Here is a 16,393-nt window from a genome sequence, read left to right as displayed (position 1 = left end):
TGACCAAGATCAAGAGTTGCATGCTCTTCTGAGCCAGCCAGACACCCCCTTAAAAAGATTATCTCTAGACTCATGTTCATAGCATTATTCACAATAGCCAAAAGGTGGAAGGATCCCAAGCATCTGGCAAGAGATCAATGGATAAACAAAATATGATGTTTATATATGATGGAATATTAGTCAGCCTTAAAAAACGGAAGGAGGAGCACCTGGCTGGCTCAGTTGGTTAAGCATCCGACTCTTGGTTTTGGCTCAGGTCATGATCTCTCAGTTTGAGTTCCAGTCCCACATTGGGTTCTGTGATGGTGGCATGGAGCCTGCTTGGAATTCTGTCTCCTTCTCTCTCTCTGCTCCCCCACCTGCTCACTCTCTGTCTCTCTCAAAAGTAAATAAACATTAAAAAAAAAAAAAAAAAGGAAGGAAATTCTGACATATGCTGCAACATGGATGAACCTTGAGGACATCCTGCTAAAAAAAAATAAGACATTTACCAAGAAACAAATACTATAGGATACCACTTATATGAGGTATCTAAAGTAGCCAATTTCATAGAAACAAAGTAGAATGGTGGTTGCCAAGGGCTGAGGGAAGGGGGAAATGGAGAATTGTTGTTAAATGGGTATACAGTTTGTTTTGCAAGATTTAAAAAAAAAAAAAAAAGCATCCAGTTTAGTCAGGGCCAAGCACAATATATGTCTACACAAGATGGGGTGGTGGGATCAGCACTGATCTACTGTAGGAAGTCAGAGTGCTAGCAGGATAAAGAGGATGTACATACAGGAATATGGCAGCCTTGGCAGCCCTGCATGGAGTGCTGGAATCCAGATGGACTGAGAAGAGCAACCTAGTGCAGGGTATCAGAGCCTGAAGTGAGAAGGATGTTCAAACAGGGAGTAGAGGCAGCAGCCTGATATGGGATTTTGGAGCCTTAGTAAGGTGAGGATGCCATCCATGTGGTAGATGTCAGGAACAGCAGCAAGAGGAGAAACTGGTCACATATAGGGAAATTGACTGGTAAAATACATTGAGGATAATGAAAACCAACTTACTGTCAGAAAAGGGAATTAAGGAAATTACTGAATGAAACCTATTACAGTGTTAGACTAGAACTGGACATATCAAAGTGAACTCATGGTTTGAAATAAATATGTAGATAGAGTTAAAATAGTGATATAAATGCAGGTGTGCATGTTTACACATACATATATACCCTACCTCTGTCCAGTGAGAGGACCTGGGAGCAGCGAGACCCCAATAGCAATGAGTACATCTAACACCCATATCTTGACTTCTAAAGATCATTCTCTACTAAAAGAAACCAAGGTTACTGGGAGAAATCACTGATTCCAGGGCTGAGGGAAAAAATACAAGATGAGCCTTTTTAAATATAATAATACCTTCTTATACCAGAAAGAAAATGCTTAAAGAATGATGGGAATACATCAAAAAGACAAAGGAAGCAGCTTGAAAGCACTGTCATAAGCTAAACAGGGAACAGCTTAAGCATCAAAATAAATGACAGCACTGAGGGGCGCCTGGGTGGCTCAGTCGGCTGGGTGTGTGACTTCGGCTCAGGTAATGATCTCATGGTTTATGCATTGGGCTTGCTGCTGTCTGTGCAGAGCCCAGTTCGGATCCTCTATCCCCCTTTCTCTCTACCCCTCCCCTGCTCACTCGCTCTCTCTCTCTCAAAAATGAGTAAACATCTAGGGCACCTGAGTGGCTTAGTCAGTTAAACATCTGACATTGACTCAGGTCATGATCTCGCAGTTCTCGCAGTTGAGTTTGAGCCCCATGTCAGGCTCTCTGCTGACAGATCAGAGCCTGGAGCCTGCTTCGGGTTTTGTGTCTCCCTCTCTCTCTGCCCCTCCCCTACTCTCTCAAAAATAAATAAACATTAAAAAAACATTTTAATGAATAAACATTTAAAAAATAAATATAGTATCCAAAATCTATAAAGAACTTAAACTCAACACCCAAAAAAACAAATAACCCGGTGAAGAAATGGGCAAAAGACACGAACAGGCACTTTTCCAAAGAAGATATCCAGATGGCCAACAGACCCATGAAAAAATGGTCAACATCACTCATCATCAGGGAAATACAAATCAAAACCACAATGAGATACCACCTCACACCGTCAGAATGGCTAACATTAACAACAATCGATGGTGAGGATGCAGATAAAGAGGAACCCTTTTGCACTGCTGGTAGGAATGCAAACTGGTACAGCCTCTCTGGAAAACAGTATGGAGGTTCCTCAAAAAATTAAAAATAGAACTACCCTGCGACCCAGCAATTGCACTACTAGGTATTTATCCAAAGGATACAGGTGTGCTGTTTTGAAGGGGCACATGCACCCCAATGTTTACAGCAGTGCTATCAACAATAGCCAAAGTATGGCAAGAGCCCAAATGTCCATCAACAGATGAATGGATAAAGAAGATGTGGTATATATATACAATATAGTACTCAGCAATCAAAAAGAATGAAATCTTACCATTTGCAACAACATGGATGGAACTAGAGTGAGGGTATTATGCTAAACAAAATTGGTCAGTCACAGAAAGACAAGTATGTAGAATTTAAGATACAAAACAGATGAACATAAGGGAAGGGAAGCAAAAATAATATAAAAACAGGGAGGGGGACAAAATGTAAGAGACTCTTAAATATAGAGGACAAATTGAGGGTTGCTGGAGAGGTTGTGGGTGGGAGGATGGGCTAAATGGGCAAGGGGCATTAAGGAGAACACTTGTTGGGATAAGCAATGGGTATTATATGTAGGGGATGAATCACTGGATTACTCCTGAAATCATTATACTATATGCTAACTAACTTGGATGTAAATTTTAAAAAAATAAAAATGAAAATAGATAAAAATAAATGACAGTAATGGACTATAGCCCATCAAATAAAACAGGGTTTCATAAGCCCATTCTGTTACAAATAAATGGACTGAAAATCTGATGAAAAAAATAGGATAGTTACCTAGTTCCAAAGTCTCTTTCCATAAAATATTTACTACAACTAGACACAAGGCTGAAGGCAAGGGAAAGAAAAGCAAACAGGTCTATTGGGACTTCATCAAGATAAAAAGCTTCTGCACAGTGAAGGAAAGAATCAAGAAAACTAAAAGGAAACTGATGGAATGGGCTAAGATAATCGCAAATGACATATCAGATAAAGGGTTAGTATCCAAAATCTATACAGAACTTATCAAACTTAACACCCAAAAAAACAAATATGGGCAGGGGGCGCCTGGGTGGCTCAGTCGGTTAAGCGGCCGACTTCAGCTCAGGTCACGATCTCGCGGTCCGTGAGTTCGAGCCCCGCGTCGGGCTCTGGGCTGACGGCTCAGAGCCTGGAGCCTGCTTCCGATTCTGTGTCTTCTTTTCTCTCTGCCCCTCCCCCGTTCATGCTCTGTCTCTCTCTGTCTCAAAAATAAATAAAACGTTAAAAAAAATTTTTTTAAATAAATAAATTAATTAATTAAAAAAACAAATATGGGCAGAAGACATGAATAGACACTTTTCAAAGACGACATCCAGATGGCTAAAAGACACGTGAAAAGATGCTCAACATCACTCATCATCAGGGAAATACAAATCAAAACCACAATGAGATACCACCTCACACCTGTCAGAATGGCTAAAATTAACAACCCAAGAAACAACAGGTGTTGGTGAGGATGTGGAGAAAGGGGAACCCTCTTGCACTGTTGTGGGAATGCAAACTGGTGCAGCCACACTGGAAAACAGTATGGAGGTTCCTCAAGAAACTAAAAATAGAACTATTCCTTTTTTTTTTTTTTTTTTTAACGTTTATTGATTTTTGAGACAGAGAGAGACAGAGCATGAACGGGGAAGGGTCAGAGAGAGGGAGACACAGAATCTGAAACAGGCTCCAGGCTCTGAGCGGTCAGCACAGAGCCCGACGCGGGGCTTGAACTCACGGACCGTGAGATCGTGACCTGAGCCGAAGTCGGCCGCTTAACCGACTGAGCCACCCAGGCGCCCCTAGAACTATTCCTATGATGCAGCAATTGCACTATTATTTACCCAAAGGATACAAAAATGCTGATTCAAAGGGGCACAGGCACCCCAATGTTTATAGCGGCATTGTCAACAATAGTCAAACTATGGAAAGAGTCCAAATATCCATTGACTGATGAGTGGATAAAGAAGATGTGGTATAGGGGAGCCTGGGTGGCTCAGTCAGTTGAGCGTCCGACTTCAGCTCAGGTCATGATCTCACAGTTTGTGAGTTTGGGCCCCGCATCGGGCTCTGTGCTGACAGCTCAGAGCCTGGAGCCTGCTTCAGATTCTGTGTCTCCCTCTCTCTCTGCCCCTCCCCTACTGGCACTCTGTCTCTCTCTGCCTTCAAAAAATAAAGTAATAAAAAAAAAAAAAAGAAAAAAAAATATTTACTACAAAAGAAAAAAATTTTTAAAAGAAGAAACTGGCAGATGCCACCTTAATGAAGTAAACAAAATGATAAGACAAATAAAAATCATGTGTCACCCGATAGGAGGCAATGAGTAAAACAGAGCATAACTTTTGTGGGATTTCTGCCAAAAATACATAACCTGGATCCAATCATGAGGAAAAATCAGATAAACCCAAATTGAGGGAGCATTCCACAAAATAACTAGCCTATCATGTTCAAAAGTGCCATAGTTATGAGAGTCAAAGAAAGACTAATTAACTGTTGTACACTGAAGGAGACTAAAGAGACATGACAACTAAATTCAATGTGTGATTCTAGATTCGATCGTTTTTGCTATAAAGAACATTACTGGAACCGGTAGCAAAGTTTGAATGGGGTCTGAGAGTTAGATCTGTAATTATACCCTATAAATTTCTGAATGGTTTTATTATAGTTATGTAACATGTCCTTATTTGTAAAAAATACACACAAAAGCATTTAGTGATGTGACAACTTACACTCAAATGATTCAGGAAAAAATTTCATTTGTTTCATTTGAAACTCTTCTGTAATTCTGAGATTGATTCAAAATAAAATGTTGACAGAAAGAGAAAGGACTGCACTGGTAGTTATCAAACACTAAAGATAAAGATACTGATATTATGCATGTATGTATATATGCATGTTTATCAACATATACACCCCAATTAGGGTAACTACCTTTTTTTTTTAATGTTTATTTTTGAGAGAGAGAGACAGAGACAGAGTGCAAGTGGGGGAGGAACAGAGAGAGAGACAGAGGCACAGGATCTGAAATAGGCTCTAGGCTCTGAACTGTCAGCACAGAGCCCGATGCAGGGCTCGAACTCACAAGCCATGAGTGAGATCATGACTTGAGCCAAAGTGAGACGCTTAATGGACTAAGCCACCCAGACACTCCAAGGGTAACCATCTTCTCTTGAGAAAGAGTGTATTAGTTTTCTGTGTCTGCTGTAACAAATTACCACATACTTAGTGGCTTAAAACAACATCAATTTATTATTTTACAGTTCTGTAGTTCAGAAGTCTGAAATGGGTCTCACTGAGCCAAAATCAAGGGGTCAATGGGAATATGTTCTGTTCCGGAGGCTCTAGCTTGTCCTTAACAGCTTCTAGAGGCTGCTTACATTCCTTAGCTCATGCCTCTCCTCTCCCATCCTCAAAGCCAGCAACAGTAGATTGAGTTCTCACATGGCATCACTCTGACCTCTTCTTCTGCCTTCCTCTTACACATTTGGGGTCCCTTGTGATTAATACTGGGACCAACATGAACAATCCAGGATAATCTCCCTATCTTAAAGTCAACTGATTAGCAACCTTAATTCCATCAGTCGCCTTAATTCCCATGTAATTTAACATATTCACAGGTTTTTGGAATTGGGGAATGGGGGGGGGTGTTTATTCTGCTTACCCTAAAGAGTTTCCTTTATCCTGAGATTATATCCTTGCTATTTGTGGCATTTCTTTCTTTTATAAAATGATGGTGTTGTGATGATTCTTTTTTTTTTTTTTTTAAGTTTATTTATTTTGAGAGAGACACAGAGACAGAGAATCCCAAGCAGGCTCCACACTGTCAACATGGAGCCCAACACAGGGCTCGTGAGATCATGACCTAAGCCAAAATCAAGAGTAGGAGGCTTAACCAACTGAGCCACGCAAGTGCCCCATTATGATTGTTTTTAAAGTACTGGTATGTAGAGGAAAAAAAAAAAACTTGCTAATCCCGTGAATCCTATGTAGTACAAAATCCTAGGTAGTACACAAAATCTTGTGACATTTTTTATTGATCCCTCAAATGAAAGTCTGAAAACAAACATTCTGTTCATACAAAGATACCATATCCTTGACAAAAGATTTGTATTTTTCAGAATATAAGGAACAAATCAATTTAAAAAAAAAATGACCAAGGCTTGAATAGACACTTTACAAAAGAGTATATTTAAAGAGCCAATAAACCTAAAAAGGTGCTTGATTACAGTAGTCCCTAAGGAAATGCAAATTAAAGCACTGAGATAGTACCATTCATCTACTAGTATGGTTAAAATGAAAAAGACAGACAACAAGTGAGTGTTACAAGACCACGAAGCAACTGGAATTCTCATACGCTGCTGTTCGAAGTGTGAAATGGAAAAGAATTTCATCGTAGTTATGAAAGCTAAACATTTTCATAGTCTATGACCCAGCAATCCCACTCCTAGATATATACTCGACAAAGATATGTACATAGGTTCAAGAAAAGACATGTATAAGATTATTCATAACAGCACAATTCACAATAGTCAAAAATTGGAAATAACCCAAATGTACATCAACAGTAGAATGGCTAAAAATACGAAGTATAGTCACACATTGGAATACTACACAGCAATAAGAATGAACACGCTACACCTAACAAAAACACCTGAATGAATCGTCTTACAAACAATGTGGGACAAAAGAAGCCAGACACTTAGAATATATACTGGAATGATTCCATTTATATGAGGTTAAATACAAATAAAGGTAAAACTAATCTTTAGATATTAGATAATGCTTACACAGAAGTGATCACTGAGGTGCCTGGGTGACTCTTGATTTCGGCTCAGGTCATGATCTCATGGTTTGTGAGTTCAAGCTCCTCAGTAGGCTCTGCACTGTCAGCGCACTTGGGATTCTCTCTCTCTCTCCCTCTCTCTTCACCTTCCCTTCTCACTCTCTCTCAAAATAAATAAACTTAAGAAAGAGAGAGAGGGAAAGAAAGAAAGAAAGAGAGAGAAAGAGAGAGAGAGAGAAAGAAAGAAAGAAAAGAAAGAAAGAAAGAAAGAAAGAAAGAAAGAAAGAAAGAAAGAAAGAAAGAAAGAAAGAAAAACAAGTGATCAGGGCACCCAGGTGGCTCAGTTGGTTAAGCGTCTGACTTCCGCTCAGGTAGGTCACGATCTCGTGGTTTGCGAGTTAGAGGCCCTCATTGGGCTCTCTGCTGTAAGCACAGAGCCCACTTCAGATCCTCTGTCTCCCTCTCTCTCTGTGCCCCTCCCCTGCCTGCGCTATTTGTCTCTCTCAAAAATAGATAAACAAAAAAAAATGTTTTAAGTGATCAGGGTAAAAACTGAATGAGCTATTTATGATTTATGTGCTTTTTTATATAATTACTTCTCGAAAAAGCTTACACACATACACAAAGTACACTAGAATATTATTTTTCAATATAATTCAATCCAAACTCCCCAGTACTATTTCTTTTCTTTCTTGTCTGCTATGCACCTATGTTCAAGTCGTATCTATCTACTCAACCTGTGCCTGCCCATCTCCTGATTTTCTAACCTTTACCCAAACTACTCCCTCCTCTTCCTGGAATTACCCACCTCAAAAACAAGTCTATCAAAACCTATCTATTCTACAAGATCCAATATGAAGCTACCTTCTCCCACAAAGTCCGAAGATCTCTCCAGTTAAAACTGATTTCCCCTCCGTTAACTTCTGTAACACTCTGTGCCCCTATTTTGGCACTTACTGGTGTGCCTTAAGAGGTATTTATAAATGCCTATCTTCTCAATAGACTGTGAAGTTCTAGAGGAGACAGAAGTTTTATTTAATTTTGTTATCTTCATCCCCTCCTGCCTCCGTAACCACCTCCCTCCATATGTAACACAATGCTTTGCAACTCAGTTTATGTTCACATTTTTATCAAATCACATTGCATGCCAACTATCATGGCTTCGTTTTCAGCTGTCAACCCACTGAATATGCCAAGTATTATTTAAAAGGAAAACACAGTGCTCCAGCACAATTTAGGAACACACAGTCCTAAATTCCCAATGAAAATCTTGGATACATAGGAGTTTAACAGTATAAATTATCAATTAATACATAATACATGGCAATTTACAATTTAAAATGAACTGAGAAGGAGAAAAAAAGAGAACGTTTTTAGGAAGGTAAAACTAATAACAGCCCATTTTCCAATTAAGAAAATGAGCTTGGCTACACTGCAGTCCATGATCAAGTGCAGGTCTTAATTTGAGGCACTTGTTTTATAAGTATATGCACTCAGTATACTAAACTTAAATTTCTTATTAAAAATAATACACATTCGCTGTAGAATCTAGAAAACATTAAAGAATGCAAAGAAAATCACCCAAGTAATGCTTTTGTGTGTATGTTTACTAGTACATTTTCAGATGTCACTAAATATTTTGAAATATTTGAAATAATCCAATAATTCACAAACAACCACATTAACAATTTAGTGCTAATGTGTTAGTTCCCAAGTACAAGGATTTGTGCATCTGAGCAGCAAAAGTATTATCCACATGCTATAATACCTGGAGGTCTATTTCTATGACTTTTCAGTGAAAGCCTGAAATTCCCCCAGACATCTGAAAATACCACTACCATATCTCTGCAGCCTCAAGTTTAGGTGCAGAGAAGGGATTTAAGAGCTCTAACCCGGCTACCAAGGGAGTTATTAAAGCATTATGTATGACCTTGATTCAAATTCTGTTACAGTTCAAATTCTGTTACAAATGCCACTGGAATGACATCAACTTTATCCTCCCTAAGGATTGAAGAATAGCTTGTAATAGTGATGAATTTTTCAGGGCATATCTGTGGATTAAAGTCAAGATTCTAACTATTTCTTAAAATTTTTTTTTAATGTTTATTTATTTTTGAGACAGAGAGAGACAGAGCACGAATGGGGGAGGGTCAGAGAGAGAGGGAGACACAGAATCCGAAGCAGGCTCCAGGCTCCGAGCTGTCAGCACAGAGCCAGACACAGGGCTCGAACTCACGGACCGTGAGATCATGACCTGAGCCAAAGTCAGAAGCTCAACCGACTGAGCCACCCAGGCGCCCCTCTAACTATTTCTTTATGCCCTTTTTTAATTGTACATAACATTATGCAAAGGCACCTGTTATATTAAATAGTGATTCTGAAAGTATCCAACCAGAAAGTGTCGTTCAGTAACCAAAGTGAGAAAGTGCTAGTCAGGACAGCATAACAATGAAGAGCAGAAAGAAAGCACAATAGCTGTCATAGTAAACATTTTATCACTCTTCTATAAATCAAATGAACTAGAGTACAGACTATTGTTATTGAAGTGCATTATTGGGCAAGTTTCTCCCTCCCCCATGCCTTCTATGGGCAGAGTATATTTTCCTGCCCTTTGACTCTGGGCTTGCCCATGTGACTTGCTTTGGTTAATGGAATACTGGCAGGTGTGATACAACCGATGACTGAAAGGTACTTGAATAATGGGGCTTGCTCTCTTGTGCCTTTGCTGTAGCAATGAGAAGAGCTTTGCCTGAGAAGTCACCATTTCTTTAGTCTGAGCCCCAGAATATCATATGTTAACAGTCCTCAGTGAGCAGCAATGTCCAGAGTCACCCAGCTAAGCCCAGCCTATACCATCCAATACTCAGCAAATCCACATATTCATGAGAATAAATGTCTACATTGTGTGTGATGGTATTTTGTGGGTTTTATTACTCAGCAACAGCTAACTGATACAGTAATGCTGTGACTAAACTATAAAGTCTTACTCCACTTCCTCAGTAATTCAAATGATTAGAAAATCTATACATAAGTCTGGACAGTAACTCTTCCACTCCAGCTATCATGTGACTAGCAAAGAAATATGCCATTATATTCCACTGTTTCTCTGCTCTTCAAAGATTAAAAATAGTGTAAGTCAGGGTTGAGTCAGACTGCATGGATTTGATGTCAGGCTCCTTGCTAGCAGAGTGACTTTGTACAAGTTACTTAACCTCTCTGGAATGAGTCTTCTTATCTGAAAATGGAAATAGTACTGAATCTATTATTGGGAGGATTAAATGAAATAATATCTATAAAGAATTTAGGGACATAGGGCTGGCTCAGTCAGAAGAGCATGCGACTCTTGATCTTAAGGTGGTGATTTCGAGCCCATTGGCACAGAGATTAAAATAAACTTAAAAAAAAAAAAAGAATTTAGAACAGCACATAGTAAACAATAAGTAAATGATAGTTGTTAGCTATTCATGGCTAACTATATTTTTAAAGACACACAAAATTAAAAAAACACAACTTGCCCACTTCTACTGTGGTTACCTCATTACTGACAGAGTCAAGTCAGGTAAGATCATAGCTTGGGAATAAGAAGGCAAGTATATCCTGGGGCACCTGAGTGGCTCAGTCAGTTGAGTGTCCGACTTCAGCTCAGGTCATGATCTCACGGTTCGTGGGTTTGAGCCCTGCGTTAGGATCTGTGCTGATGGCTCAGAACCTGGAGACTGCTTTGGATTATGTCTCTCCCTCTCTGCCCCTCCCCTGCTCACATTCTGTCTCTCCCTCTCTCTCAAAAATAAATAAACATCAAAAAAAATTTTTTTTAATATTGCTAGAAAGTAAATGGTATTTTAAAACACTTCAATAGCACAAAGATTTCCTTTTTCTTTCCTCGTTTTAATTGTGATGCCATTTACCATAAAATAATCTTTTCTATACATGATCAAGATCTTCTATATATATCCCATCTTCCTTTAGCAATGGAAAAAAATTCTCATCTGCTTCCTCTTTCAGGATTTAAACACTATATAAATAATATACAATAATAAGTGCTCTCTTTTTTAAGTTTACTTATTTTGAGAGAGAGGGTGCATGCAAGAGGGGGAATGGCAGAGAGAGAGGGAGGAAGAGAATCCCAAGCAGGCTCCGCACCATCAGTGCAGAACGGGACACGGGGTTCTCACGAGATCATGACCTGAGCCAAAATCCAGAGTGGAAGGCTTAACTGACTGAGCCTTCCAGGCACCCTATCAGAAATTTTTTATTGCTAAATTAGAAAATGAACTTTAAAAAGAGACCACTTATTATCTGGGGCATCTGGGTGGCTCAGGCAGTTAAGCCTCCAACTCTGGATACCTGCTCAGGTCATGATCTCATAGTTCATGATATCAAGACCCCCTGATGGCATGGAGCCTATTTGAGATTCTCTCCCTCTCTCTCTCTCAAAATAAATAAACTTAAAAAAAAATTTTTTTTTCTGACAATCTTTCAAAACAAAATTTTCACTTTACAACTAATAATTCACATCTGGGCCACCTCAGTGGCTCAGTCCATTAAGTGACAAGCTCTTCACTTCAGCTCAGGTCATGATCTCACAGAGTTCGTGAGTTCTAGCCCTGCCTCTGGCTCTGCACTGACAGAGCATAGCCTACTTAAAATTCTCTCTCTCCGTCTCACTGCCCCTCCCCCATGCTCTCTCTCTCTAAATAAACTTAAAAAAATAATTCACTTCCAGTAATACATTATGTACATCACAAACATGAACTTAAAAAATTAGCACAAAGAATTACCACTAATTCGTAATTTCATACCCTAATACCTATATGAGTATCCAAAAAAAGAAACTGAAGGCTAATTTAAATTGAAAACAAGTAAAAGATACACAGAAACTCCAACAACTAAACTAAGAACTAGTTTCAAATGTTCACCCAACCTGCTGGTAATCAAACTCACTGACTTAAGGAAAAGCCCATCACAGTGAAAAATCTGAGTATTTTGAAATGCAATTTCTTGCTTTTAGATACATATGCTTCTCAAGCAAATAAGAAGTTACTGAATCACAAGCAAATAAGAAGTTACTGAATCATATAATTCACCCAGTATTATCTCTGCAGTAATGTTATCAAGGCAAGGCATGCAGGAGATCATGTCAGTTCCTTAAGAAGTTAACCTCAAAAAAGAGGCTTCCAAAGCAAACCTAGTGTTTTTATTCACAAATTTGGCTGATCCCATTTGTATTTTTAGCTTGAACATCCAACTAGAATAGCATCCCTGGTAGCCAGTCTCAAAAGGGCATGGCCCCCAGCAATTTCCCTGTTTTCGCACCTCATTCTTCTTGTCTCCAGGCAGAGATTATTTCCCCTCCCTCTGACTCTGGGCTGGCCTTGACTATCTTTGACCAAGAGTGACATTCTCAGACTTCCAATCCAAGGACTTAAAAGAACTGGCTGATTGCCTTCTACTTCCTATCTCTTAAAATGTTCCTTCTTAGAATCCAGGCACCATGCTTAACTAAATCCAAAGACCACGCGGAGAAAGTAGGCCCACATAAAGTAGGACTGAAGGCCTTCAGGGCTAACTGAACTCTCAGACAATGGTCAGCCATGTGAGTGTGGCCATTCTGAACATTCCAGCTATCCTGGCGCTCCAGCCAACACCACGTGAAACAGAAAACCCATCATCAACCACAAATTTGAGAGAAATAATAAGTTGGTTTTTTAAGCTACTAAGTTGTGGGGTGGTCTGTTACCACAAATTATCTTTTATACTGTTTAACTTAGCTATCAATTCTATAAAAAATATTTTATATGCCCCAAAATTATTTCATCCAAGTTCAAATGTTTCCCCAGATCTAATATTCTGGGACTCATTTATCCTGTCCATTTTTTTAAAATAAACTTCAAATCCAGCCCTCAACTCATCTTTCCATCCACTGTGTGTATTTTTTTAATATCTCATAAAATGGTGCCTACATTCCCTCAATCATTTTCATTTCTCTTCTCAGACCCTCTTCCAGTTCCCATTTACCTATTCTGAATTATAATTTTGTCGACCAAGTATTAAGAAGGTACTTGAGGACCTGCTAAAGCTGAATGAGATATTAGCATACAGGTTATTCAATGTATACTACTGCTTTAATGTCATTTGTTTCTGAAAGTTAAACATTCTGCTTAAACTATTTTTTGACAAGTATCCAAGGGTAAACTTTAAATCTAGACTACGTGTAAATTATGGCCAACTCTGAATTAGCAGTCTTGTTAATAAGACTTTACTGTAAAATTCCTAATCGAAGCACTACGTTAATGTTGTAATAAGCAAAAATCATGAAAGAGAGTATTTCGTGTTGGCATATTAAATAAATTTTACATTTTCTTAAACCATGGAAATCAGGGCATCTGTATAAAATTGCCATTCACAATTCGCAATTGAGGGAAGGAATAAGACCAGAACAATCCAAAAACTATATAAAAATTTCAATTTGATTAAAAGGATCATTCTTCCCTGTGGATTGTGCACTAATGACTTGGTACAAGCACAAATAAAAGTTCTTCCTATCTCAAAACTGACTGAGTAAAGAGACGTGTTTTAGCAGGGTAAATGGGACCAAAGGCAAGTTGTGACTTACTCAGATTCATAATAAGACTGTGACTGGGCTGAAAAATACGAAATTTCTAACTCTCCATTCTCTGCTTCGGTTATTTAGGTGTCATTCTTGGTGACGCTCTTCCAGTTGGTCTTTTCTCAAACAGCAGCAGCCAAAATAGCAGGCAAGGTCAAAAATGAAAGTAACTAAAATTAAAGAAAAAATTGGCTTCTCCATATGAAAACTGACGCAATATTTAATAATGTGTGGTGCCCTAAAAGCTGCAAACTACTACATGGCCATCTCCGGATCCACTTTAACTCAATCGGGAGACCATTATCGAAACATTAACTCACTGGTACAAAGCAAAAATCAAGCAGTTGCGAATGTTCCTAGGCTGAGGTCTAATGAAGAGTAAAGAAGATGATCTCATAATGTCTCTTTATGATCTATAAATCACATTATTCCCTAAATCTGACACAAGTGTCAAGATCAGGACAGCCAACCTCTAAGTAGGAAAACAAAAATAAGCATCTACCAATTTTCTAACTAAAATCTAGAAGCTGACATACAGGTTATTAAGCACAGAGATTAATATAAAGTAAAATAGAAAGCAACTTCCTGTTATTTCTAAAATCCAAAAAATTTTAATATTTTAGAATTTCAACATTGGCAGAAACTCAAGAACCTTCCCTCAGGCCTAATGGCATTTTGTTAATGATACACTTGAACTTTAGGTAGGTGATTTTGAAAGCACTAAAGTTTTAGTAAATTTGACCAGTCTCTGAAAAAGTATTCTTATAAATGGGGCAGTTTAAAGCCTAATTTCAATTAGAATAGTGTCCAGGTTTATTTAGATTTGCTTTGGTATTTCAGGCAGAAACAAAATAACTATCAAAGAAATGAGATTTGGAATGAGAGGTTACAATTACTTCTGAAAAAGGACTCCACCGCAAATAAGATCAGTATCCCTGAGGCCATCTGTTAAGATAGCAATCTATGCATTCCATCATTCTTTAGCAGTAACCACGAAGTCTGGTTTTACACCTAGGATATACAAGAAGCATCAGATTAAAAGCATCAAATATCAGCCTATACAAATTTGCCAAACAAGCACAGCAAAAGAAAAGCATGATACAAAGTTAAAGAACTAGGCTCCAAAGGATTTAAATACACCCAACACATTCCAATCCAAGTTCATACAGCGCTTCAACCTAAAACTGATAAGTAAACACCAATTCTGACATCTATTCCACTAATTACATCTCCTCTTTATCTCCTGAATTTCTCCACTGATCTCATCACTTCTTAGGAGCCCTGCGATTGTAATCTCCATGGCCTTTCCTTCCCCAGAAAGTGATACCGCACCAGGCCCCCATGTTTTACTGTCTTTACAATTAAGCACTACGGTTTATTTTACTCTGTTAGATACTAATTTCCCCCCAATCTCCTGTACCTGTTTCCCTGACAGGCCAATCTCTTGTGTTTTATCACCTCATCCTAGCTACAATAATTAGCCTCTCCTTTCAAAATAGAGTATGTATCCCTTTTTGTGACATTTGTAATTCTGACTCACCATCAACACCCCCTTCCTGTCCTATAGACTATCACCACAACCCTAGGTCTCCATCCCTAGCCCTCGTCCTCGTGAGGATGGCCTCTTCCTTTCCAGAGTTTGTCAACACCAGTCTGGCCAAGCTGGGATTGTACCCTGAAGGCAAAGGCTATCTCCCCTCCCCGCACCACCACCACCCCCACCCACCTTCTACAAAACAAGTCTCCCACCTGCCCTGGCTTTCTCTCCTCCACCCTTAGATCCATCTGCATCCCGTCATGCCCGTTCCCCCCATGCCCCCCGCCCCGTAGCTCTCCTTCCACTATCCCTCGCTCCCCTTCCCCACTCCTGAACGAACCTCCTCTCCAGGGCCTTACCCGAAACCCTGACACCGAGAAGGCCCTGCCAGCAGCCTCACGGCGTATCTCCTCCGGGCTTCCTCGGCTCTTCAGTAACTGTCCCCACGCCCCTTTCCCTCCAGGGCCCCGCGCGCCTCCCAGAGCCCCCTCCCTGATTAAGCTCCCGCTGTCACTTGGCCTCTCATCCACAAGATGGCGGAGCTGTTGCCCCCACCCCCGGGTCCTCTCCGCAACCCCCTCCCGCCTCCCTGGAGCTCTCCCGTCCCGTCCCTTCAGCTGCCCCCGCCGCGGGCCTCGGCCCAGGGTCCTGCTGCCCCCTCCTCCCGCAGACGGGCGGCCCAGGCCCGAGCCTCAGCGACGCCGCCAACGCCACCGCCTCCACAGTACCCCGGCCTGCGCCTTCTCCTCACCATAAACTTGAGCGCTTTTTCCTGCAGGACCGCCTCGGCTGGGTCCATAATCGCCGGGGGCCACTGGGTCTGCACTCCGCCGGGGCCGCCCCCTTGGTGCCAGGCCGCAGCCAACGCAGCTCCCGGATCCGCCTCCTCTTCCTTCCCCCGCCCTCTCTTACCTCTCAGGCTCCGGCAGGGGGCCAACGAGGACCCACTGTTCCGTGCACATGCGTGAGCCCACTGGCTCACGGGATTTGTAGTGCTGGAGTTTCCCGCGGCAAAAAGTGAGGCCTAGTCGCGAACCGCAACTCCCGCGGTTCACTGCGGCACGGTCGCGGCGGCCAAAAGGCAAATCTAGACAACTCGCCATCAAGTGGAGAAAATCGGCTGATGGGAATCGTAGTTTACAGCCTCTACGGATGGGAAAGGGGAGGGGGCACGGGTGTCTCCGTGGTTACCGAGCGACGCCAGTGGCGGCTCGCCTGGCATTTGATATCAAGATGGCGACGATCG

At 40.6% G+C, this 16,393-nt stretch overlaps 1 protein-coding gene across 7 annotated transcripts in view; it reads right to left on the bottom strand.

Moving 5' to 3' along the window:
- Nucleotides 1-16,123, bottom strand: part of BTRC (beta-transducin repeat containing E3 ubiquitin protein ligase) — a 181,750-nt gene extending 165,627 nt beyond the window's left edge. For 2 of the 7 annotated variants that reach the window (XM_007080182.3, XM_042959917.1), the window contains exon 1: nucleotides 15,899-16,082. In XM_007080182.3, coding sequence (XP_007080244.1) covers nucleotides 15,899-15,946 — 48 coding nt within the window. In that variant the 5' untranslated portion in view covers nucleotides 15,947-16,082. Of the gene's footprint in view, nucleotides 1-13,616; nucleotides 13,960-15,487; nucleotides 15,522-15,898 lie in introns of those variants that run through there. The other 5 variants (XM_042959916.1, XM_007080180.3, XM_007080181.3 and 2 more) reach the window with 5 other exon arrangements.
- Between the last annotated feature and the right edge of the window lie 270 nt (nucleotides 16,124-16,393).

The sequence above is a fragment of the Panthera tigris genome, chromosome D2, assembly GCF_018350195.1.
Source record: "Panthera tigris isolate Pti1 chromosome D2, P.tigris_Pti1_mat1.1, whole genome shotgun sequence".
Classification (NCBI taxonomy): domain Eukaryota; kingdom Metazoa; phylum Chordata; class Mammalia; order Carnivora; family Felidae; genus Panthera; species Panthera tigris.
This window is presented reverse-complemented; position numbering and strand designations above follow the sequence as displayed.